General features: G+C 29.4%; 2 protein-coding genes and 1 long non-coding RNA gene across 3 annotated transcripts in view; 2 read left to right on the top strand and 1 right to left on the bottom strand.

The window, feature by feature from the left end:
• LOC123271032 (polypeptide N-acetylgalactosaminyltransferase 2) overlaps positions 1-27934 on the bottom strand; it is a 235284-nt gene that overhangs the window by 53656 nt on the left and 153694 nt on the right. Inside the window, exons 2-3 of the mRNA XM_044737266.1 lie at positions 9215-9390; positions 8942-9061 (exon numbers count right to left, since the gene is read on the bottom strand). Of these exons, the coding sequence (XP_044593201.1) occupies positions 8942-9061; positions 9215-9390 (296 nt within the window). The remainder of the gene's footprint in view (positions 1-8941; positions 9062-9214; positions 9391-27934) is intronic.
• On the top strand, positions 625-26693 carry LOC123271053. The gene is made up of 3 exons (XR_006510761.1): positions 625-652; positions 12896-12898; positions 26620-26693. It is a non-coding gene; the product is annotated as an uncharacterized LOC123271053 (long non-coding RNA).
• Positions 4885-6291, top strand: LOC123271049. Its single transcript, XM_044737283.1, has 2 exons — positions 4885-5165; positions 5237-6291. Exons 1-2 carry the CDS (start codon positions 4986-4988, stop codon positions 5696-5698), a joined length of 642 nt encoding a protein of 213 aa, XP_044593218.1. The 5' UTR covers positions 4885-4985; the 3' UTR covers positions 5699-6291.

Raw genomic sequence — 27934 nt, 5'->3', positions numbered from 1 at the left:
CATGAGGTGGCTGCGGATGAGATGGAAGAGAAACTCGGGATGGAAAAGCTTGCCAAGGGATGGAATGATGCCATGGCTAGAGTGGGTGATGTGTGAACGTGCTGGTGAGTTTAAATGTCGAACACTTTTTGTTGTATTCACTCTCCTGTCTCATTGCTCCGGACGGTGCCTTCAGGCTTATGTACACGTCTTTTCTCGCTCTCGAGATTGCATTTTTTTAATCTTGCTTTTGCTGTTGTTGCCATTGTTGTCGTTGTTAAGCTTTTTTGGATTTCTTTTTTGTTTTATGAAAAGGTTTAAATGTAACACTTTAATGTCAAAGACTATTCAGGGGTCTTTTATTGTGGAAATCAAAAAAATTGATTTTTCGGAGGATATTTTATGGCAAAGTTCTGCTTTGAAAGTTTAAAAATATTAAATTTTTTGCATGCTTAAGACACGAGCACGAATATATGATTTGTGATTGCCTAAAAATTTAAGATTTTTACATTTTGTCACATTGAATTGTACCTGACAGTCATATTGTACATATATTTATCTATAAATGATACAAAAAATCACGTATTGGATAGAAAAGTAATCTATGAACTTATCAAAATTTTTTTAAATCAATTAATTGCTATTTTTTTTTTTTTTTTTTTTTTTTCAAAAAGTGCCTGTAAGGGGAGCGATACATGTAAAAAAAAATTAGGAAAACGGTTGACCCTGAAGGCCATCTGCAACTTCCCGCTAATTTCATACCTGCACGGAAAAAAAAATTTTGTTCTGGTAACCTAACTGTAGAGTTACCACAACTATACACAGTTTACTATTCGTTGTAGAGTTACAGTAACATAATGTTATTTAGTTCTGGTATTTAATCTGATAACTCAATGTTGTTGAGCTCTCAGAGCTCTACGGGATTGTTCTCAGAGCCAAACGGTATAGAAACGACATATTTCATAACCTTCTAAAATGACAAACAGAATTATTTTGTTACTCATCCATATTATTAAAAATATATGAGGACAATTAAGTTTCCAGTTTATTTATTTAAGGAAATAGGTTTTTTTTTGTCAAATTGAATTTCGTTAGAACAGTTTTGTATTTGTGGTTTTTCAAAGTTCATTTGCAGTGACTGTTAATTAAATTGATTAGTTGAATATATTGTGATAAGTAATAAGATATCGTAATACATTCAAAAGACCCCATTTAACACAAAATAAAATTTGTTTTTGTTTATTTATATTTTCTTGTGCATATACGGCAGTGATTTTATGTCCAATATTTATTAATATAATCAAGAAAATAAGATAATTTTGTGACGACCATATTTTTATTTTACAAATAATTTTTATTTGTAATATAAGTTCTATTATTATTTTATTTCTATTATAATACTATTCTTATTTGTCATATACAATTATTGTTGGCAATATAACTTCGTTCTGTCGCATTTATTTATTAAATTATCAATGCTAAATCGTAAAAAAAATTATCAATCAGACTGCCAAAAATTTGTTATTGTCTTAGAACGATCCTGTAGAGTTGTGAGAGGTAAATAACGTTTAGCTCTCAGAGCTCAACGATGTAGAGTTGCAGGAGCCAAACGGTATTGTTACCATAAGAAAACGTTAACCTACTGGAACTTTTTACAACTAACTAACTACTATAGAGTTCCTATAACAAAATTTTTTTCTCCGTGTGAGCGCTTAAAATTGCATTTACGACGTTTTTGAGCTCTTCGAGCTCAAACATACAACTTATATGTTGTTTTGAGCTCTCCAAGCTCAAAAAGATAACTTTTCTATGCTTTTGAGCTCTTCAAGCTCAAAAGTTTTATAGAAGGTTGATAAAACACTATTTTTTGAGTTTTCAAACCGCAATAACTTTTGAATGAATGAACCGATTTTCACGCGGTTGGCAGCATTCAACGCAGTTTTTAAAGCCTTATAAAAAATCTTTAAGTTTGAATTGATTGAACTAGAAATTTCGGACTAATTCTGAAAAAAACACTTTTGTGGGTTTTCTTTCCTGCACGATATCTCTCGAATCAACCGATTTTGACCAGATTAGCGGCGATCGACGTGGTTTTTTAAGGTTAAGAGCTGATGACGAGACTCTTTTAGGGGGGATGAGTATTATGGCTCAAACAGGTCTTACCGCTGCACCTCCCCGCATGGGCCTCGCTGGTAACTGGTCGGGTTGTTATTATATTACCGATCAGGCTAACGCAGTCGTTGAATGGGTTTGATACAGTTGACTGAGTACGAGGACAGATCGATATTAAATTCAACTCCATTCACATCTGTCCAATGATAGCGTAAAAGCTTGAGGGCAGGGTTTTTCCTTGCCCGTAAAATTGGCTGTGTTTTTTTTGCGTGAGGGTAGGACAAATATGCGTGCGAGCGTAGCTCTTTTGAGCCCAGGTATCGGCCTCTTCGGAGGTAGGCGAAAATCTCACCATATTTTCTTCTGTTAATGTATGATCAGGCCTGAAATTAGGTCTGATCAGACCTGTCCATGCCTGTTCATGTCTGAACCGTTAAATTCGCTCAGACCTGATCAGACCTGTCCATGCCTGTTCATGTCTGAAGTGTTAAATACGCTCAGACCTGATCAGACCTGATCAAGCCTGTTCATGCCTGCTCATGTCTGAAGCATTAAATATGCTCAGACCTGATCAAGCCTGTTCATGTCTGGAGCGTTAAATACGCTCAGACCTGATCAGATCTGTCCATGCCTGCTCATGTCTGTTCATGTCTGAAGCGTTAAATACGCTCAGGCCTGATCATACCTGTCCATGTCTGATCATGTCTGATCTAGCCTAATAGAAAAGGATTAAAACTCCATATATCAGCTGACAAGAACTGTTCATGCATGATTCGCCCTCTTAAATGATATTTTAAATTTGGAAGAAAAATTTTATCGAACTATAGACTGCAGTTCTATTTTTAAAATTAATTTGTTCCGTATGACGTATCAGTTTCTATCCCCTTACAAATTTTAAATGTACAACTTTCATCAAAAATTTCGGCTTAAGCATGAACTTTTTAATTTTCCATGCCAAAACGATGATTTTTACCGATGAATTTTGACGCAATGACATAAAATTATTTACTGTGTTCCATTGAATACGCGAAAAACAAGATTATTTAGTAAAAGTTTGAGTTTGATAGTGTGCAAATACCAAAATATATCAGTTGATATCGATAGGCGATAAGTCCTTTAGCTTTAATTTAAAGCTAAATTTGTCATTAAAGACGAATTTTTAGGAACTGAGGAAATAAAAGATAAAGGGGGGAGGGGGACCTTACTCAGTAGGAATTTTCGGTAACTGAAAAAATAATTCGGACTGCCCAGACCGGGAAAGACAATAAAATTATAATTACGGAATAAACCTTGAAGAAATTTTTTTTTTACTTTCCATAGAACCATATGTTAATGGAGCGAAAAAAATACATACCCGTCCCAAATAAATCACTCTAATATATAATTAATTATTAATAATTAATAAATTAGGTATAGAACTCCGTTAACTATAAGGATAAGTCATGTATAAAATTTAAATTATTTAAAGTAGTTTGAAAGGTATACTAGAGTTAAGATGTCATTGGGTCAACGGGTAAAGTATCAGTCTGAAGAGTGCGACGTACACGGTTCGAATCCCCGTCGGCACCAATCTTTTTTTTTTATTTTATGGACCTGATCGAGTCAGACATGAACAGATATGATCAGACATGAACATGCCTGGCCAGGTCTGATCAGATCCGGTCATTTTTCATATCTGATCAGACCTGGACTCATATCTGTTCATATCTGATCAGATCTGATCATTTTTTTCCCGGGATCGCAATAGTCGGCTCTGAATCTAAACGCGTTTTTCTCGAAACTACTTTTTTTAAATTGGTGGGCAAAATTACTAAAAAAGTTCTCAACTGATTCCAATGAAATTTAGTACACACCTTCTATGAAGTATTAGCTTCTAGATGAACCAGTAAAATGCCAAAAAAAATTGTAAAAACTACTATTTTTGACCCAAAAACCATCGGAAAAAAGGTAAAAATCGAACTTTTTTTTCTGAGGCCTACCAATCTGGGATTTTTTTACTTTTTTAATCTTTTATAGGTTCAACTAGAAAATACATGTTTTGTGAACACTGTCCAACCATGATTTTGGATTTTGTATCACTACAACAAACGCTAAAAATCCTGCCGATTGGCGTTTTTTTCCGCGGAGGTCTCAGGAAACTTAATCAGTACGGCGGCCATTTAAAAAAAAAATTAAGAAAAAATTTTTGTTTCTTGTATTTGAACACATGATGAATGGATATGCTGACTCTCGGAAAGATTCATTTATTCTTTCTAAATTTTCTAAAGCTTTGAAAAACGGCCAAAAATAAGACAGTTACATGGATCGCTCCCCTTAATGACCATAATGTGAATTTATCAAATCTTTATGGCGGGATAAACACGATCACTGTTGAAAAAAGCAGTTGGAGAAATTTGCTGTCATCATCATTATCATTATCATTATTACCACCATTATCATCATCATCATCGTCATTATTATTATCATTATCATTTTTATGTTCATTGTGATGATGATCATCATCATCGTCATTATTATCATTATTATCAACATCATCATTATCATTTTAGACATGCGCCCTATCTCGATACTTTGCGCAATGTCTTAAGTATGTGAGCGTGTTGTGCTGAACCAAGTTGCTAGGTTCTTGAATGATTATGATGTACTAGATTCGCGGCAAACCGGTTTTTGACAAGGTATGGGCACACAGACTGCTGTGATTAAGTTTGTTGATGACGTGCGTTTTGGCATCGATGAACAGCTAGTTACTCTGGCAGTGTTACTTGACTTAACCAAGTCATTTGATTCCGTCGATCACTTGCTCCTCTTGAACAAACTCTTTGAACTTGGCTTTTCGATTGAAGTCATTCGCTGGATGTACAGTTATCTATCAGAAAGGAAGCACGCAATAAGAGATGGTGAGAAGCTATTTACCTGGCGGAACTGCTGTGCTGGTGTGCCACAAGGTAGTGTTCCTGGCCCGTTACTGTTTTCTCTCTTCATTAACGACCTTCCGAAGTGCTTGCGATATTGCAGTCATCTTTTCTTTGCCGACGATGGTGCAATTTATCTTACTTGTAAAGTATCCGAACTTGATGATGGTATTGAGAGGATGAATGAAGATTTAGCAGCAGTGGCGGATTGTTGTCAGCGTAATAAGTTGAAGATCAACGCCTCTAAGACTAAAGCTATGATTTTGGGCAGTGCGTTTAATGTGAATCTCATTCAGCTTGATCAGACACCAGCTCTGGTCCTTGCTGGCGAAGATATTGAGTACGTGATCAGCTTCAAGTATCTGGGTGTTATTCTTGATCCAAGACTGTCTTGGGTGGATCAGGTTGCAAGAACATGTAGTACTGCATCAATAATGCTGTATCGTCTACGTCAATCGGTTAATGAACTCAACATCAATCTGAAACGGCAGATCGTTACCAGCTTGGTCCTTCCAGTCTTTGATTACTGTGCAGTGGCTCTTACAAACTTAAATCTAAATCTTGAGAAAAAGCTAACAGTTACGCTGAACAATTGTGTACGGTTCGTGTTGCGTAAGCGACGTGGAGAGCATATCAGTGAACCTCGGCTTGACCTCGAATGGCTATCGCCTTATAATCGACGGTGTATTTGTTAGGCTGCATATTCTACGGCATGCTGATGTTAAACAAGAATGCCTTGTTGTGTGAGCGCATCAGAATGAATCACAACGTTGCTCGGCACAGAGACAATAACCGGACTGATACGCTTATTGCGCCAATTCCTCGCACATCAACTTTGCAGCACTCGTTCCTGGTCGTAGGCACTGCATTTTGGAACTCTTTACCGTCAACAATTACAACTTCAACATCTCTAGCAGAGTTCAAAACCAGCTGCTATAATCATCTCATGGCTATAGAGCTGGCTGAGGTCGCAAGTGCGTTGCCTTAGTTTTTTCCTGTGTGTGTTATTTGTAATTCTAGAGACATTTAGTCGTCAACTTGTGCAAAGACAATTCTCTACATTTTTTGTGATAACCTTGTGCAATTAAGATTTGCCTTTTCTTTTGAATATTTTTCATTTCAGTTTTAAATGACGTTGAGAGACCTTAAATATTATTATTTTCTTGTTAAACTTATTTAATATTTTGTTCATTGTTAAATTTCATATGCTATTTTTATAAAGTACTCTGTACATATCCTTTGTATTATCTTTAGGCCGTTAGAAGACTTTGTCCTACGGCCTTGTCAATAAATTCAACAGACTCGTTAGAGTCTGGCGCCAAGTTCAGTTCTCAAGCCAGACTACCGAGTGTGTATATACCGTAAGCAGAACGGTTTTTTGAGGTTACAAATTTTTTTTCAAATTTATTTTGATTTTTTTTTTTATATGATATTTTATAATAGTAGTTCATGCTTTTTATTACGCGTATTACTTGATTATTATCAATTATCTTTATAATTTCTATTTAAAATTATTAAAAATAATCAGCACAAACTATAGCGACCCAGATTTTTAGATTTTAACTTTTTTCTTATGTAAAAAGCGGATGGCCAGAGACTAAATAATATAAGGATGCATGCTAATCTTATAATAGATGGAAAACTACAGTGAAAAAAGGATATTTGACAGCTTGCAATTACACACGCCAGGCAGCGCAAGAATAACTTTTACATGAACTATAGCTTAACTTAAAAAGGATAGTTTGCCACCGAAAATGTATTAAATTAAAATTGTCAATTTTTATTATAATTACAAAAAATACTGAAATCCGTACAAAAACAGTTTCACTGTAAAAAAATCGCGCCAAGTCCACGTTCATAAGACTATTAAGAAAAAAAAATTTTATTTCTTTACAAAAAGATATAAAATAAAAAATTAAAAAATCCAAGTAACCGATATGGTTGTATATGATTTTCGGAAATTAAAAAAAATTTTGTTGTTAATTTAAAAACTAAAAGAAACAATTTTGAAACGTACTTGGTGTGCGTCATTGTGTACTTCAATTTTTTTTAAAAGTCCTAGAAGATAGATTTTAGGAATTTAATAAAAAGTGAAATATTTCGTAACCACGCACACTAAATACGTTCCAAAATTGTTTCTTTTAATTTTTAAATTTACAACAAAATTTTTTTTAATTTCCGAAAATCATATACAACCATATCGGTTACTTGGATTTTTTAATTTTTTATTTTATATCTTTTTGTAAAGAAATAAAATTTTTTTTTCTTAATAGTCTTATGAACGTGGACTTGGCGTGATTTTTTTACAGTGAAACTGTTTTTGTACGGATTACAATTACAATTACAATTTTTATGTTCATTGTGATGATGATGATCATCATCTTCAGTATCATTATCCTCATCATCATCATCACTATTTTTGTATTTTAAAAAGGTAAAAATAAACAATAAAATATTTTTTAATATACTTTTTATCAAAAGATATACACTAAACCTTACAAACCTTACATCAATATTTTTATTCATAATCTTACAAAAAATTCTTAAAAGTAGCTTTTTTTTCGGACGCAGAAAATCAAAAACATTTTTGAAATAATGAAGTAATTTATAAGGAAATAAAGTGTCAAAACAGTTAAAAATTAATGAGAAGCCAGTGGAGGAGAATAAAGATTGATTACAGCGAGAGAATTCACCGGATATCTCATCAAAGTATAGCTTTCAGTCTTGAGTCTCTTTGGATAGTAGGAGAGAAGAAGGAGAAGGAATTGAGAATGAAATCGAACCCTTCATCTGATAGCTTAGAGATCTTACGGCTGTGGAATGGAAGCTCTTGAGGAGTTAAGGTCAGGAGAGAGGATAAAGGACGTCGAGCTCTCAGATCTTAATGGGATGAGTGAATCTTCCCTCAGAGCCAAGCCACTTACATATATGTATGATATGTTATATATATGTTAAGTTTAGTACAAGTGTGCAAGTAACTTTAAAAGGAAAAAGGAAGCGCCGGAACCGATAGGATTAAGTTTGTAAAGTTAAAGAGAATTTGCTACTTAATGGTATTGCCTACTTCGAATCTTTCTTGTACTCTTTATATCTATACAATCTACCAATCCGGTCAATAAAAAAGCTAGTACTTACCTCTGACTTTTAAAAGTTACCCAACTTAATTTAGCATCTCTGGCTTTTTTATCTTTGAGCTTTCAATTTTAAGTACTATTGCAATATTTTTTTTATTGTAAAATATAAATTATTGACAAATTTAGCTTTCAATTAAAACTTTCGGTATTTTATTATTCTATAATGGTTAATTTAAAAAAAGAGATTTATTACAAAAAAGGAGAAAAAAAATATGCACTCATCAATAAACAGTATCGTGACTATCACTATAATCGTGTGACTACTCTATATGCGTAATTGCGATTCCACAAAAAATTAAATTCATTTTCATTATTCACAATGGGTACACTGAGAGAAAAGTGTATAGTTAGCTGAATTATAATGTCACAAATATAAAAATATCGTTTTCTGAACTTTTTTTTGTAGCTACTCGAACTATATATGCATTAGTTTAAATAACTATTGCTAAAAAATTATATCGACTATATTTCAATAAGTATTTTTCTGTTTTTGTGTTAAATAAAAAATTATTAGGTGACTGCAGGTTTATTACGGACCATGTCTCAGATAGTTTAATTGGAAGAGCTCTTGGCGTGTAACCAAAAGATACGGGTTCGATTCTCGGTCCGGGCTGTCCGAACTATTTTTGATGTTTTCTGAGTTAAAGTGAATATAGTAATCAGTTTTTACGGAAAGTTGCAAGTCAGTTGTCAGCTAACTTCATCGGCGTTTTTCGGGTGTCAATATGCGCGCGCATCGTTAAAAATTCACTCTCATTTTTTCCAAATGCGCCATAAGAAGTATAACTTAAAAAAAAAACTTACATTGCGCTGCGTGTATCCGGAATATCACGATTGCTAGGAAGACCGTCGGAAGCTTCTTGATTAAATTTATTACGTGCGTAAGGATCTTCACCGGCTCTGAGACCCCCCCTCGATACGTATCTGCAAAAAGTTAATTAATGTAATAAAAAGTTTGTTAAATTTTTTGAGAATAAATAGAATAATTCATCAAGTTAGCGACGAGCAGCATCAGTAAGTAGAGTCGCTCGTTAACACCGATTAGACAATGGCAACATGTGGAAGTCATTAACTTACCCCTGTTCGTCGAAGTAATTCCAAGTTACTCGAGGATCTGGCGTAGGGGGAGGCAGTATCTCCGATGACATGACCATCGCGGTCCCATCAGCTTCTACGTACGAACCGGAACTACCTCCTCCACTGCTGGATAATCCCAATCCCGAGTCTTTCAGTCTCAGTGCGCGGTTTTCGTTCTGTAATAGAAATAACAAGTTAGGTAACTTATACTATGCATTCTTCAAGTATTGGTGTTATACGTTAATTAATCAAAGCAAAGCTTGAATGGACAAGTTTTCATATACTATGCTATTTCTATAATCTTACTTAGAGACCCTGTTACTGGCCTTTTGGCTCTTGGGTCGTTTATAAGGAAATAAATAAATAAATATACACTGAAAGAAAAAATTTATTTTGAAAAAAATGAGCAATGTTGTAATAAAAAATTAATTTGTTGAAAATTTTAAAAACTATTTTATTTTTGAACTAAAGAAATAAAATTTTTTTTTAAAGTAACTTTCTTATTGAAAAAAAGATTTTTGATTTACATTGTAAAAAAACCGGTGCGAGTCTATGCGGTGTACGGTGTTAAATTCAACACCGAAATCGCTGTAGCAGTGACACCGTTCGCGGTGTAAATATTTTTTTTCGGTGTTAAATCGGTGTTATAAATTTTCGAGTGTTGATAATATTTTAACTAACACAATTTTTATAATTAAACTTTTTATGTTTAATAATTAAAAATGAATAATCAAAAAAAGTTAATATTTAATTTAGAAAGTTTAAAATAATGAAATATTAAGTAGATAAAAATGCTTATTTAAAATAAATACTGTAAAAAATTTCGATGTAAAAATGGACCCGGAGCACTTCACACGGCCGTGTAGTGTGAAATAATGGTGTGAAATTCTCTCGATGTAAATTTTCGATCCGTGTTACTTTAACACCATTATTAATGGACAATTTTAGAACATCATATAAATAATTGAAAACTCCAAAATAGTGCATTTTAGTAATTATTTCATAATTTTTAAGTATTTTTTTTTAAGATTTTCGGAATACTTATAAAATAATTTTAGAATCAATGCAATTTATTAAAGAAATTAAGTTGAAATTTAGTCCTTAAATCTTACGTGGAACCTTTTTTGAATAATCTTAAAACATTTTTTTAACTATTTAAGAATAAATTTTGAATACTTTTGAGACATTTTTCGGATATTTTTGAGACAATTTTGGAACATTTCTTGGACAGTTTTAGAGTGTTTTTACAACAAATTTGAAATATTTTTAGAACAATTTTACGACAATTTTGAACATTTTTTAAATGATTTTCATAGAGATAATTTATTTTTGCACAGCTGTCTATTTGTGCCGAAATTAATGGATGAACAATTTTTTGGAAAATTTTAGGACGTTTTTGGGAAAATTTAAGAATTTACGAACTACCCATTTACGGTGAAATTCAAAGAATTTTCTTTTGTAATGATAATATAATGCTGTTGTATAAGCTATGGGAGACTATGTGTTACAATATGAGTTTATTTGCAAATGAAATATCTGAAAAAAAAAAGCAAAGTTATCAAATTATTAATTTATCATGTTTAAAACATCCATTATATTGTGAGAAACATCATGGTTACGATAAAAATAATTATTATATTGTTCCTAAACATTTAATATTGTAAATATTATTTAACTTGTTGTATAACATTCATTAAATCGATTTCTGCGTAATTTTGTAAATTGAAAATTCTTAAATAAATTTTACTTGTCTCATTTTGATAAATATTGAATATTAGTGTTTTATGGATCATGTAATATTCATATTACATATTCAGATACGGTGTAAATTTATTCTACTGTTACACCGGTTTAACACCGGATTTTTAACACCGCAAAAGAGTACCGCTACACCGGTGTTAATGCACAGGTGTTAAATAGCGGTGTTAAAATGAGTCCATTTTGACACCACTTTTTTACAGTGTAGAAAAAAACAATTTTAGATAGACAACTTGCGGATTTTTATCAAAAAATGTTGTTTCCCAAATCTAAAAGACTTTTTTCTAACAAGAAAGTTACAGTGAGAAAAATTTTTATTTCTTCATGTTTTTTGAGGAAAAAATGTATTTTTCTCTCTACATGAACGGGATTACTTTATATCTCGATTTTTAGGCGATAATAGAGGATATCTTCACGCTCGCACTTAAGGCATGCAATATTTCAGATGATAGCATAAAAATAACGTTTGTCACTTTTGTCTAAAATGTCGCATTGTCTTCAATAAAAAGAATAGGACATCAATAATAATGACAAGCGTGGTAGATGCGGAATAGGAGTCGCGATTTGAGGAAAATCTAGACAAGATAGGTATTGAGTATTATGGAGTACGGAACATCGATACTAAATCAATAAAAAGGCGAGTGGTAAAGTGAGAGGCAAGTAAGGTTGAAAACTGGAGACCGAGTGGAACTGGAGAATGTCGAGAGTAAGGAGACCGGGATGGAGTTTAAGAAAAAAAAGTACTAAACTAAGATAGAGATAGAGATGGTTCTTATCTGGAGAAGCTTTTGTCGATTGTAGATGCCAAGATTGAGGAGGGTTTTCGAGGTATGTGGAACGGCGAGTAATCATAAGATCAATATGTGCATTGGTTATACTTGTATTGTCATGTGACTAACCTTTTGTACCACGAGATTTGTTTATTTTATTTTTCTTTTCATTATTGGAAAGATTTGTTTAAAGTTTTGGAAAGAAATTTCACGCAGTTAAAAATAATCGTCTATTAGCTAGAAATTTGTACACTAAGCCGGCGCGGCAGAACCTTCGACTTGGGAAGTTAACTCAAGTTAACACGAAGTAAATGAAATTGTTATATTTATCATTATAAAAAATAACCAGCCTCGTTTTTAATTAAATTGTAAGAGATGCTAAGGTAAAAGCCCCCATTATTGACACTATAATAGTGATCATTAATATTTGAATTTTTTTATCCTGTTTCAAATCAATATTGTCAACTTTTTTTTTATAGGACACCTTAATCATTGTTTTGACTTATATAATTTAATTAATTAACTTTAATAGCTAGGGCCAGGAAGTTGGCGTTTTTTCTTTATTCAAATTTGAGGTTAAACATATGAATGCTCATTTAAACAACTGCGAAAGTCCTAGCCCCATTAATAGCAATACATTTAATAATTGTTCTATCAAATTAAAACCAACAGGTCGAATGTATGTATTATTGACAGCGCAAAAAATTCAAAGACCGATTATTGACATAGCATTGACCTCATTGTTGACAGGTCTTTTAGTACAGTTAAATTTGTGTTAACAATCATCACTTTTGCTAACTAACGCAAAATTATCAATAATTTTTATAATTTTAAAATTCGTTTAAGACCTAGCTTTTCTATATTTTTTACCAGGTTTTTTTTTTTAAATTAAAATTAATTTTAACTCGATAAAGTATAAGTAAATGATTATATGCACGGAGAAAAATTAATTGTACTATTTACTATACAAAAATATTAACTCCTACTATCTGAAATGGTAATAAAATTAATTAGTCACAAATTAATAGGTGGTATAATTGACAATTGTAATAGTTACTATTAATAATGGTAACGATTACTATCGAAAATGATCATTGTAATTATTAAAAATTATAACTGCTATAATTGAAGATGGTAACTGTAACCATCTCAGATTGTAAAAATTCTGAAAGAAAAAATAATATAAATTTATTCAATTAAATTCTTTATTTGCATTCATATTTTAGTTATGTACATTTTTTCCTGTAAAATATTAGAACAAGTACTAACACAATCGTTTAAATCCATATATGATAAAAATTTTTAAATATTAAAGCTGTTATTGATTAATTTGAATGACATAATTTTTGAAAATTATGTTTTTTAAAAATTTTTTGTAAGATTTAAAATTTTTTTTTGAAATTTCAATTTTTTTTTTAATTTGAATTTTATTGAAAATTTTGATTTTTTTGGAATTTTCAAATTTTTTTTTGAAAATCTTGGCGTTGAAACTTGTTTTAGACAAATAAAAATTTAAATATAAATTCAATCCGAATTTAATCCTGATTTTTTGTGCACTACACTGCGCTACAACTTAAATAATATTTACTACTATCGAATTCAGTTAATAGATTTTACCATAACTAGATAATAAACTCTACTATACACTGAAAAAAAAGTATGAGTCTCACACTTATGAATTTCAGTGATATTACAATACTTGGTATTGCGATAGAATACTTATTTATTAATTATGAATTATTTAATTTTAAATAAATAGATGATAAATGTATTTATCAAACCTGGCAAGGTTAATTAAGTTTTAATGACTAATTTTCACAACTTTCTGACATCTGTATACAAAATTATTTTTTTTTTTTTTATGAAAACAACTGCATATAAATTTATGAGCATCTGCGAATTTTCATTCCAAATATAATTAAAAAATGATAATTACGTATTGAATATAAAATTAAATTACTAGATTTTCTTTAGATCAAACTTTCATAATACCCGGTTAATATTTGGTTCCTTTATCCTATAGTTCGTCATTTGAGTAATTTTTACTTTTTTTTAAATAATTTTTCTGATTCATTAAAAATGGTCAAACTCTTCCAAATGATTTTCTTGGCTCAATAATTTTCCTCTTGAATTAATTTATTTTTTTTTCTTTTATTAAAATAATTTCTAAGGTCTTTTAGCAGCTTTTCTCCAAAGAACGGCAACATAATAATGAAAAGTTAACGTAACAATATTTCAAGAAAAAAGTTAGATGCAGTTTAGCAAAAAGATAAATTGAGTACGTGCTGAGTGTTTGGTAGTTGACGTGATATGTATGAGAAAACGTTGACAGAAACGTTTCTCAACTGTCCCTACACATCCTCGTATACTCCCCTTTAATTCTTGAGTTCCTTGGGTTGTTGGCCTCCACACTTAGTCCTCGATTCTTGATTCTACACTTTGCCCATTTTGCTCCTCGTTATTTCTACCCTTCAAGACTTATCCCCGTTTTCGTGATTCCCATTTTATTTAACGATAAGAACGAGAAACTCCAATAAAGTAAAGTAAGAACTGTTTTCACCCCTCTTGCCTTCCCTTAAATTTTATCTTTTCCCTCCACTCTCTTCCACCCGCAAAAGAGTTATGAGTGGATTTACATAGCCATTGTGGATACCGAAAAGTGGACAGCTGATGCGGTGTTTGAAATTACGCGAAAACTTACATTTAAAACGAAAAATTACTCAACTTTTCTTTTGGATAGAAGCTTCGCGGACAAGAAATCGTTGAATTTCTATGTATTCACCAAGATGAAAAACTTACTCTCAAGAAAGAGCTAGCTGAGTCTCAATAAATATGCAAATGGAATAATATCCCATAGTTGAATTTCTTTAGCTGAAAGTTTAAAATATTTTAAAAAGACCGACCTCCAGCTGCCTCATCTCGGTAAGAAAAGGTAGTACACTTTTTTATTCTATTATTTTTACTCAATATTGAGAATGTTAAAATCGAACATCAGCGCGGGATACTAAAGCATAATAAAACAGTAGAAGGCTATCGATTTACTTTTTAAAGATTATTTAAGAACCATTTTATGAAATTTATTTGTTTTTAATTTACATAGTTACACTGATAGAAGGATTTAGTACCGAGTACTAAACTAATTTAGTAACAAAGTTTTTAGTCATTTATTAGGGAGAAAAAAATATTTTTTACCCATAAATATTATTTGTTACAATTTAATAAATGATTTTTTTATTCTAAATAAATTATAATAATATAAACAAAGCCTTATTACATAGAAATAAATATTTGTTTCCACCAAATAATATTTAGTAGTAGGTACTAAATATTTGTTTGGTAAGTATTGTCGGTAGATGACTATGTTTTAATTCCAATGTGATACATAACCTATTCTCTGACTTAGATTATTTTATTCAGCTCGATTTTGGGAGATTTATCAAACCTTCGAAAACACACATACTCCCAAATGGCTTATATGGGTGATTCTCTGTAAGGATGTTTTTTGCTGTCCCAGGCATTTTTTTATTAGAAAAGTTGTTATTTTATTACTAAAAAAAATTTATTACGAAAGTAAAAAAGCATTTCTATTTGGAGCATTGAAAACTAAAATGAAATAAATTTTGGTTTTTTGGCTATAAATTCGTAAACCACCGAAACAACAGTCCCCTGGGCTGTTCCATTCCCAAAATTAAAACTTAAAGATTAAATTTTAAGTTATTCGTCAATAATATATAATTTGGTCCATAATGTTTAAAAACTTAATTAGTTAATCTTCTTCAATAAAAAGTACCGAAAAATAATTTGTTTCATTAAATTCATTAAACCAAAGTTTGTCTCAGGCATTTTAAGATCAATCCCCTGCCAGAAGTTCAAAGCCAAAAAAAAAATCTAGCGTGTTATTTTACCTTTTGTAAGGTTTATAAGGATCTAACTAGCCGTAAGTTAATAACCATAGGGCTGTTAGAGCTTTATCGCTATTTTATTTAGTGTCAAAGCACCGTTTGTTCTGGAAACCCGGATAAAAAAGATTATATATAATTTATATATGAAAAATGGCCCTATATAATTATATATAATTATATAGAATTAGATATAATTATATAGAATTAGATATAATTATATAGAATTAGATATAATTATATAGAATTATATATAATTATTTGTATAAAAATAAAAAAAAATTCGGCGTGTGCGGGGATCGAACCGGGGACCTGACGCTTGACAGACTGACGCGCTACTTTTTTTTTCTTTGAAAAAGTTTATTTGCATAACAAGTTACAATATATACATTTTTACATGCTTAATCTAGGCTGCAAACTAGAAAACTTAAAAAATAGCCATTTTTTCTCTTAATATAATATTATAATGTTTGTCCTTTTGCGTAAGGCGTCTCACATTATTTGTCTCTCTAAGTTGCTGTAAGTAACATTTGTATTAGAAAAAAAATTTTACTCTGTATTAGTATAATATATAAATAATATAGTTATTTATTGTCTCTGTGCATATATTGCACTTATAATTATGATGAAAAAGAAGTTTTAAAAAAAACATCATATCAATTCTAGTTATTAAAAAAAATAGATAAAGATAAATAATAGAAAATAAAAATAATTAAGTGAGAAGATTTAATTCTTTGCATTTCGAATTTGTCTCTTGTTAATTTCAAAAATACGACGGAAATTTAGATTTTTAAATAAAATTACGATACTTGGTTTATGTCACCTTTTTTTTTTTTTTTCTGAACTTTGTTGAAGCTGTTGTAGGCTTCTCTTCTCTTGGCAAGACTGACGCGCTACCTGTTTACCTACGAGACTTACTTGTCAAGCAAAGTTTGAAATAACTACAAGTAATGCAAATCGTATGCATAATCAATTTTTATAAGTTAACTTAATTAATACAGTTCCTATTATTTCATCCACAAAAAATACTATAGATTAATAGATTATTAATCATTGGAGTAGCAGACTCTGAGATAAAAAAAATTATATACAATTGTATATGATTCATATATAATTATATATGATTTCCGTATAGTTGCACTGATAGAAGGATTTGTTTATATTTAATAAGCTTTATTAACTGTTAATAAGTGATTTTTTAACATCATAGGATTTAATTAATATTTATCACCAGTTAATAAATTATTTTTTAAATCCAATTTATTAAATGTTAATAAATATTTGTTAACAGTTAACAAATATTTATTTACAATTAAAAGCAAAAATAGCAATTTTCTCTTGACATTTTTTATAATTCGATAGCTGGAATACATGATAATAATTCAAATCACTAAATAAATTAATGTTTTTAATATTTAAAAATATAAAAGATAATTATGAGGTGTGATAGAATTCTGTATATTACAATAAACGTTATTATAATATAATATAATTAATGCAAATAATTTATAAAGATGATTTTTGTTTGTAAGCAATCTTCATGTCATATGACATTGCAAGTGGAACAAATTCACTCAAAAAAATATTTATTAACTATTAATAAATAATTATTAACTATTAAAAAATGTACTTTCCTCCCAAATAATAATTTATTGAATGTTAAAAAATATTTATTAAAATTTAATAAATTAAATAATTGTCTTCAAATAAATTAAATTTTTAATAGTTAATAAATCCTTTTATCAGTTTACATATCATTATATATAATTTTATATAATCATATATAATTTCATATAATTGTATATAATAATGTTTGTAATTTTTGTACAATTCTACAGAATTATATAAAATTATATATGATTATATCTAACTATATGTAATTGTATATGATTATATACTAGAAATTTGAATAGCGCGCTACGCGCGCGCCTAAATTTTAACCAATAATGAATCGTGGCCCGTTTTTTGCGAGTTTCGACCTTTGACTAACTTCAAGACTATCATCTATTTTATAATATAGGATAATTATTAAAAAATGCTGCATCTAATTATATATTATTATATATAATAACATATAATTATATGCAATTATTTACAATTATATGTAATTGTATATAATTATATATAATTATTAAAAAATACTGCATCCAATTATATATAATTACATAGAATCATATATAATTATATGTAATTATATATAATCTTTTTTACCCGGGAATATGTGTCTGGGCCACTTCAAAACTCAGTCCCCTGGCAGCTATTTTTGTTTATAATTTATTTATAAAATTGGATCCATAAGTCTTAATATTATTCTAATTAATGTAAACATTCATTGAGAACTTAAAAAGTTGAATCCATTAAAAAAGTTTGCTTGATTTTTCTCAATTTGATAAAAAAAATCAGTCCCCTGGCCGTCAGTCCTCTGTCATGTTATGTGGCAAAAGATACACAAATATCGAAAAAGCAAAAATTAATTCGGCTGTTTATTTATTATAATTAAGCTGATAGTTTTGTAGCTCTTGTTAATTTTTAACTTCCCGCTAAGAAAATTGAAAATTTTCAAAAATCGGGAAGTTATTGTTTTCACCCCGTTTTTCGAAAATCGAGTTTTCATCAGATCTCGACGTTTTGAGGTCCTAGGAAGCTTTCCTGACTATTTCCGCAGTGATGTCACCGTGTGTGTGTGTGTGTGTGTGTAAATCTCTTATAACTTTTGAACGGATCATCTGATTCGATCGAATTAAGCGGCGTTCTAAAGAGTTCCTTTGCCCCTAGAATTCTAATACTAATTTACACAAAATTTAAGTCGATCAATTTTGAGAAATCTCAAAAATAAAATTTCCAAAAATTCGTTTTTTTGAAATATCTTTTAAACGGCTGAACCGATCAATTCCAAAAACTGTTCAGCTCTTAACCTCAAAAAACCACGTCGATTACCACCAGCCCGGTAAAAATCGGTTAATTTGTTCGTGAGATATCGTTGTCGAAAAAAATTGAAAAAAATATTTTTTTCAGAATTTCTATGAAATTTTTAGTCTGACCAGTTTACGCTTAAAGATTTTCCAAAGAAGTCCAAAAACTGCGTTGAATGCCGTAAACCGCGAGAAAATCGGTTAATTCATTCAAAAGTTATTGCGGTTTGAAAATTAAAAAAATAGTGTTCTATAAAACTTCCCTCAGTCTTTTGAGCTCTTCGAGCTCAAAAGCACAGAACAGCGATTTATTTGAGCTCGGAGAGCTCAAAATTACACATAAATTATATTTTTGAGCTCGAAGAGCTTAAAAAATAAGTGAATTGTTGAGCACTTAGGTATGGAGGTAGCGGGAAGTTGCAGGGATGGCCTTTAGGGTCAACCGTTTTCCTAATTTTTTTTCTAATAAAATCAAAAATAATTTGGTCGGACAATTTTGTACAGATTTAAGACGTCCTTACAGAGAATCGCCCATATGTCATTTATCAGTGGAGTTTAGTTTAAATTTTTTAATTTGTCTATTATTGATATATATTAAAAACTTGTTCAATTTTAAATTTTATAAATGTCTCAAATAAAAAATTATAATTATGAAATTTTTTTCTTTATAGTCTTCTATACTAATAAATGGAGAGCCGGTTTTTATGTCCGGTTATACTGCGAAAAGTACTAAACCGATCGGAATAATACTAATACACGGAGAGAAAAGAATAAAACTTATTCCTATGTAGGAAATGGTGACCATTACCATGTTACATAGTAACGGAAATTTTTGTGAGAACCCTGTGTAAATTTGTTAATAAAAATCTTAGAAATTGTGATAAAAATAGGAACAATCACTCATTCAATGCGGAATTAAACTCTGAAAATAATGTTGTTGTTTTTCTTATTTTTTTGATGAAAATTTCAATTTGTTATTAACAAAAAACATAACCAAAATAAAAAATCTCAGTTTTTCGTAAATATCTCAATAACTATTGGTGATATCAAAAATCGGAAAAAAGATCCTTAAAAAGGAGGAAATTTCTAATAAAAAGTCTTGACTCCCGGAACTCTAGCTTGAAAAACAATAATTTTTATTTAATGTTGAAAATAAGGTTCCGCGCGACTTTTGTCACACGGCCGCGCCGATGTTAAATTACGACGGCAGTTGCGCGAAACCCTACTTTAAACATTAAATAAAAATTATTGTTTTTCAAACTAGAGTTCCGGGAGTCGAGACTTCTTTTCTCAGACTAGACTCTGTATCTAGTTATTTAAAACATCGATGAATCTGTTTTGTGTGAGTAAATATTTACTGTTTTATCGAATGAATTTCTGTCTGACTAAATACGCTCGACTCTACTCGCAACGGCGTATGTGCTTGGATTTTTTATTCCGATAAAGGGCATAGCTTAGCCGATTAAATTTCCTTACAAAATAGTAAATAAAAATACTGAATAATTCTATTTTCAGTAAAAAAAAAAGGTTCATCCAATCACTATTTATCAAAATCAATCCTTTCAGTGCATTCGAGCGTGAAGATTAAAAAAAACGAAAATTTTTATCCTCGACTATTTATTTCATTAAATATATCAATCACTGTTATTTATCGAGATTATCAGCATACTAAATCAATCGAAACTAGAAATCTGGAAAAAAAACATATTAAGTATTAAAAAAATAAAAAACAAAAAAAATGAATATGGATAAATAAAAATAAATACATAAACAAACTGATAAAAATAATGCAGATAGTGCAATAAAAACTCTTGATGATCCTTTTGTGCGTACGTCGGATTTGAGTTGCAAAAAAGTAAGTCGTAAAACGAATATGTAGATACTCAGTCATGAATACACAGCATCGATACTTTTTACAAAACTTTACTGTTTCAATTGTTTTTCTTTCCGAATTTACACTATCAGTTTTCGGTTTATGCTTTAAAGTGTATATATATGTAGAAAAAAAAATTCTATAACGGCATCTGAGCGCGAAAACTGCAGTTTTATTTAAAACGGGTATTTTTTTAGTCAATAACAAATACAAGTCTATATAAGGTAAAAAATTTTTAATAAAAAATTTAGCATTCAGTGTTTGTCTAAACTTTACATCGGAAAGCTCAAAGTTTAAGTTCTTTTGAAGTCTACTTATGAGATTTAATACAATAAAAAAATATCATAAAAAAAAGATGAAAAAAGTGTTCAAGGTTGGAAAAGTAATAAGTGTTTGTTTAAAATTGTTAAGGGTCATTCTGGTTTATAACTTAAATTTTTTTTTTTACTTTTTTCAAAAGTGTATATTTCTAAAAGTATTGGGTTAAAATTTCTAAGTGATCGGACCAGTGTAGCATTATTATTTTATGATGTTTATGTGGATGTTAGAGAGGAAAAAATTGTCAAATCTTTAAAAAGGCTGGAGGGATTTTGTATGGTGCCGGTTTCGCTGATTGACTTTAGGTAAGATTTTTTTTTAATTCAAAAAACCTTAAATACATTAATCTTAGAAGTATGTTTTTCTGGTTTAGGTACATGATATCTCCGAAACCACTACACAGAAAAATTATTTTCTTGGGCAAAAAAAAAAATTCTTTTTTGACACAAGAAATTTCACTTATTCCAACAAAATTAATTATCTTGATTTAAGAAATACGTATATTGATCCAAGAAAATTTATTTAAGTCAAGAAAATCTTCTTGTTTTGAGAAAATTCAGCCTCTCTCTCCAAAAAATTTAGTTCTTGATAGAAGTAAATTTTCTTGAGAAAATTTCTCTCTTGCTCCAAAAAATTAAATATCTCGATAGAAGTAACTTTTCATTAATATTTTTATTGATTAACATGTCAAATGGAAAGATCAAATAATTTTGAATCTTTTTTTTTTCATTTAATATGTATAATTGCACGCTAAAATAATATAAAATGGGTATCAAATATTCAAGAAAAAAATTTTCTCAAGGTGAGAAAATTTTTTTTTCAGCTGGAGTAGGTAGCGCTATTTCCCTAAAGTATTTAAAAATCTTGATCAAATATAAAACTTTATTGTATCAAGTATTTATGATAATTTGAATTAAGAAAAAATTACTTCCACTAAGAATAGAATTTCAAGAAAAATTTTTACTTCGGCCAACACAAGTTCGGTTTTCTTTCAGGCACCCGAAAATTTTCTTGAGCCAAGAATTTTGTTCTCCAGTCAAGAAATTTTTTTTCTGTGTAACCCGATCTTAATGAAATTTAAACGACGTATTCTACATAGTAGTAGCCATTGCAGAAGCTACTACCATATCAAAATTTTGATTTTACTATTTTTTTAGGACTAAATACTGTGAAAAAAGCCTCATTTTTTTTAGTTTTTATTTAATGTCCATAATTTTGTTATTTATCAATAAATATTAATCTCCGTAGCTGATACAATAACTATCTATACATTGAAAATAAATAATTTTGGTTTTTATTGAAAAATTAATAATTTATTCAAGGAAAAATATTGAAAAGTTAATCTTAGTTGATGATTATTGATTTTTTTAAATCGAAAACTTCTTAAATTAATACGTAATAATTGTCATTATTAATTTAATAGTTATTATTGGTGCGAAATAATAATTATTTGGTTTACATTATTAAGTTAGTGTGTGTAGTTAGAGGTTTATCGATGTCCTCGACTAGAAAACCAAGCTTTTGATATGAAAAGAGTGAGAAGATACTACTGTGCAATTTATATAATGACAGAAGATATTGAACCGATCAAAGTTAAATGTCTTAGACATATGGACTTGTATTTTTACTCTAGATTGAATTTACGTGAAAATCAGATACCCATGACTAATTATTATTATTCCAAGAATTGGAAAAATTAAATTATAATGTAATATTGTTTGTTAAATATTTCTTTATTTTTAACAAAAATGATTAAAGTTAGATAATTAAAAAAAAATTATTTTTATTTTATTTTTTCTTTTTTTTCCCAAAAATTACATTATACAATTTAACGTGGTGCTTTTTATAAAAAACTATAAAAATTACAGTTTTAGATTGTAATTTTTACAGATTTTGTAAGAATTACATTGTAAAATTTTAATATTATCTAATAGAACCATATATATCTTTGTACACACACATTTAAATTTTATGATTTAGTTTCTGTTTATGGAGGATCTCATTTTAAAGTAATACTACAAAATGTCTTTGTATCTCAGAGTACTTTACTGTCATATGTATGTATGTATCTAAGCATATATGCATTTAAAGTGGTGGAATATTTTATGATCAAAGGAAGAGATATTTAAGAAAATATGTTGAATCCATTTTTTTCCGGAATACATTTTTTTCGATAAAAAGTGCATTTCTGTAAACTTATATTCGCTTTCTTTGACCGTCTTCAATTTATATTTTATCTTATTTTTATTCTCAAGAAGCTATAAGATAGAGAATATATTATCACATACTTTTGCGTGAGTCATAATGCACATACCATTAGAAAGTGCTCTAGGGTCGAAAAATTTTTTTCATTTATTTACTTCTACTAATTGCTCCATATGAAATAAATTACTTGTTAAAAAACATGAAAATTTTATTACTTTTTCAAAAGACAGTAAGAAATTGTGTCATTGCGTCAATAAATTTTTGTGTAAAAGATTTTACACTTTTAGGTGTAAATTTAACACTTTTTTGTGTTAATTCTCATAAGAGTGTAGTCTATAGTTGGTCCCGTTAAAAAATTCGATTTTTTTACATTTTTCGAATGTTTATGTATCTCAGTATATACTCCTGAGCATGTGTAAACTGTTTCGGGTAAAGTCTCGCAGATTAAATTTTGGTAAGATTTTTTATTTAATGAATCTTAAAACGAGTTTTTCTCAAAATTATGTTTTTACGGACAGCCAACAGGATTTCTCCGGAACCCGTGGACAGATCTTTCTGAAATTGTAACCACATATTCTACACATAAATATTCACAATATAGACTATCATCATGTTAAAATATTGATTTTTACTATTTTTTTTACAAATAACAGCGGAAAAAAAAACAATTTTTTTGATACTTTTTAGTTTTTGTTACTTAAAATTAACAAAAATTGTTCAAAATTAATATCAGTAATCTATTTTGTAGCCATTGTCATACCGAATTTAAAACACTTGGGTTTTTTTTTTTTACATAAGTCGTTGCCGAGATATGTGTAGGAGCCGACCTGCCTCCAAATTGTGGCGTTCCATTTGAGTACGAATTTTTTGTAAAAAAATTGAAAAAGATTAATTAAGAAATTTTTATTTTTGCAATTGAAAACTTCATTTATCATCCCTAGACGAACTAAACAACACACCCTTTGATCAACACGAAAAAGTGTTATATATTTAACACAAAATTTTTTTGACGCAATTACGTTCAACATTTTACTGTTTACTTATGATCCTCTAATATAAATTTTTAAACTATTTAGCATTAATTTCTAAAAACTTTCATACAAAAAAACATCCAATATTTGCGATTTAATAAAATAAAAAAAAAAAAAAAAAAACTAATCATAATAATAATGAAGACTTCAATTACAAAAGAATTTAATTAAGCAATTAATTTCCAATTGCACTGAGATGTAGATTATAATTAATTGATTTTCCCAGCAGACTAATCGTCTGTTGATGACTAATTGCTCTTTCTGATTGTTGGTACTCTAGATGACTGGTTAGAATTTAATTTATCGCGGTTTGTTTCCTACGGTTCTTATTAAACTGCGCGGGTCTACTTCGCTAATCAATTTATGCTGGAGAAATAGAGAAAGTGGGGAAAATGGGTCACAAAACAAAAAAACGGCTTTTCGAATACCCTAGTAGAAATGCAATCAAGTATCTAGCCAGTAACTGGCTAGTTTAACTAGACTTAAGCTAGGAACTGGCTAGTATAGTATCCAGTATAACTGTCTAGTTACTGGCCAGTTTTACTAGACATCAAATAAAACATGGTGACACTTGTAGGATTTGAGGTTATTTAAAATTAAATGTGGATAAGTTTGTTACAATTCAAAATCATGGTAATCATAATAATAAAAATAGTGGTAGTTAATAAACGGAATAATTATAAAATTTTTATTAATTATCTCGATGACAGTCTGGAGTGTTTGTTTTGATTGATGCCTACAACCGTAATTCGGTATGTCGATTTTTTTTTATTTTATCTATTTTTTCAAATATATAACAGATTATTTTTAACAATATATATATATATATATTATATTTAACAATCGAATCTAAATAACGTCATATTTTGTAAAACGAAAATTCATTAATTGTTGAGGAATTTATTAAATGTGAAACAATTTATTATCCAATGTTCGTATTCAGTATTTTATTTGCGCTGAATTTTTAACGGAATTCGCAAACGAACGACGAGAAAAAATTTATTTTTAGTCTGCGAAAAAATGTGACAGGAATTATTGAATTATTTGGAAAAAAAATTGATTGAATGAAATTCTACACGAATTTAAAATTCCGGATAGTCCATAAAAACTTTTAATTTCTCAATGCAATGCTTGAAGCTTCAAAGTTGATATACTATCATAAGATAATAGTATTTCTGGAAAACAAAGGGTTCTTTATTATTTATTTTCCAGTGAATATTCATCAAAATTCACGCAATGATCTCCAGTGAGTTGCCGCAGGTAGTGCGGACGTAACAGCTTGCAACTGTAGCTTCTCACCCTGCGGGATTGATCTAGCGAACCAGAATTTCTGACGATCCAAACTTCCGGCGCTTCTGCACTCACGATTTAATATTTCACGGTTACGTTGATCTTACGCGCATCAACGTCTACCTATTTCTCATTACTCTTCATCTGCTTTCAATTAAATTTTATATCTTTTATTTTTATTTATTCTGCAACGAATAAAAACAGTAAATTTCATTTTTAAAAAAGCCACCTATTAGAATACAAATTTTTTCAACATTATTCTTAAATTAATTTATCGATTTTGCTCATAAATTGTTTCCAAAATTTTTTTAACACAATAATTTAATTAATTACACTGATCAAAGAATTAATTTGATTTAAGAGAAAGAATTTTGAACGAAGAAAATTATTTTAAAAAGGTTTTTGGTTTTAAGATAAACAGCAATGTTTTTGCATCAAGTCAAATTTACACAGAAAAAACAATTAACTTGAATCAAGAAAATGATTTTTGAGAACTAAATCGTCTTGACTTGAATAAAAAATTCTTAAACTAAGAAATTTGTCTTGCTTTAAATGAATTTTACTTAATTTAAATATTTTTTGTCTTAATTTAAGATAATTAAACTCTTCAAAATTGTTTTCATGGTTCAAGAATTTTTCTCTTGATTCAAGTTAATTTTCTTTTCAGTTTAGAAATTAGAATTTTTACTTCTTCATTCAAAATTTTAAATCTTTCTAGATTCAAAATTTTTATCTTTCCGCTAAGAAAATTAAAAATTTTTAATAATTATTTTGGTTATTTTGTGACAATCTGTTGACTTTCCTATGCTAAGTCGCATTAAAGAAAGAGAGACAGATAATTTTTTAAACTTTTTTATTCATTTATTACTATCACATGCTCTGAATCTCTACTTCTGATTACGCAAAGTTTTCAAGATGTTATTGATTTTCATCATGTCAATTTTTATTCAAGTCTGAAAGAAACTTTCTGCTTAACTCAAAAACTTTAAAAGGTCAATATTTATTCAGTGGTTCTCTTGAGCTTTTCAAAAATTTAGAGGGCTTATTTTAATTTACTATAATTCACTAATAAATAAAATTCCATCAAATTCTGAACGGCAAATCTCTAACCACGGGTACTACTTTGAAAGGAATTTTTTTTTATTGCGCAGGTACTTGGTGTCAAGAGCACCTTTAGAGCGGATCGATTGTATTTTTGAACATGAAAAATATAGTAAGCAAATTTTCAAGTCCCTCTAAAGCTGAAATTAGCGAAAAATTCCAGCAATGGAAAAATTTTTTTTCTTATAAGTTAATTTATTATCAATGTATATAGTAAAAACAGTTTTTAGTTCCTAAGTCCCAAAAAGCTTATTAAGGTGGTTGTCGCGGTTAAGGCATACCGTCAGAAAATTCGAAATTTTTGTATAGTTATTAAGGACATAATGATACAATTGAATCGTTTATTTGAGAAACCCCATAAGTCATATGGAAATCCCATATGACTTATGGGGTTTCTCAAATAAACGATTCAATTACCCTTAAAATTTGAAGTCGATTAACCACCTATAACTCGAGATGTATTCAATTAAAAATCGGATATTTAACATTAATTGCATATGCTCTTTGCAGTTCTGTACCAGTTTCTTAGTTTTAAAAAAAAACTAACTATCAGAAACTTTAAAAAAATTGACAATCTTTTAGTGTATTTGTTGTGAGTTTAAAAAAATTTTTTGACTGTCTAATTATTTATAAATAACGGATTAAAGTCCAACAATTTATGAAAAAGTATATATCTACGGAGTCAGACAGAAACAATTGTATGGGTTGCGTCTCCACGGGTACAGTCTTGCGTAAAAATGATGGGTTACTTAGCTACAAGCTCATATACTTTTGCGGCGCGTATAATCTCTAATTTTTTGACAATATTGTACCATGACAACTATCTTAAATTTTTTTATTTTCCTATCAGTTTTTTTTTTCTTGGAAACTTTCGCCATTAACAGAAATTCAAATAAAACCCCCATAATTAAATACAAAAAAAAATCTGGTAAGAATTAATATAAATATTAAATCACGCGAATAATTTAAAATGCAAAGTTAAAAAGTTGATTATTAAACCACTTTTACATGTATCTATTCATTTTAATTTCCCTCGAGACAAAACTTTTCTCCATTTTATTATTACACTGCAGTTATACTTACTGAAGAAAATAAATAATAAAAAGCAAGTTACTTTTTATTAAATTTATCAAAGAATTTTCTTGACATGTAATAATAATAATAATGATAATATTTATTATTTTTGTAGGGTAGCACAGAAGTAATTCGAAATTTTCCAGTTGAGAGGCCACGAGGAGTTGATTTTTCGAGACAATGCGGTATTGAGTATTGATGGAGAAGAGAAGGTGCAGAAACAAAACAGAGATAAAAACAAAACAATGCTAAACAAAGAGAAGAGCATGAGGGAGTACAGAAGAATGTAAACAGAAGGAAGAGAGGGAACTAAGTAAGCCACTGGTGGGTGGGAGGAGGAAACGAGGTGAAGGAGAATGACAGGGTTTCTTAATCTCCAATCAATTCTCTTAATTAACCAGCAACAATACCGAGTCGATCGACTTCTATTCTCTTACTCTGGGGTCTTCTTTCTGTTCTGTTCTGCTCTACTCTGGTTGTACTCAGTTC

This window comes from Cotesia glomerata, linkage group LG8 (genome assembly GCF_020080835.1).
Source record: "Cotesia glomerata isolate CgM1 linkage group LG8, MPM_Cglom_v2.3, whole genome shotgun sequence".
Lineage (NCBI taxonomy): Eukaryota > Metazoa > Arthropoda > Insecta > Hymenoptera > Braconidae > Cotesia > Cotesia glomerata.
This window is presented reverse-complemented; position numbering and strand designations above follow the sequence as displayed.

Coding starts and splice junctions, on each gene's coding strand:
- LOC123271049 (XM_044737283.1), top strand. CDS start 4,986: ATGGTGAGAAGCTATTTACCTGGCGGAACTGCTGTGCTGGTGTGCCAC. Junction 5,166..5,236: donor TTGTAAAGTATCCGAACTTG/ATGATGGTATTG, acceptor AATAAGTTGAAG/ATCAACGCCTCTAAGACTAA.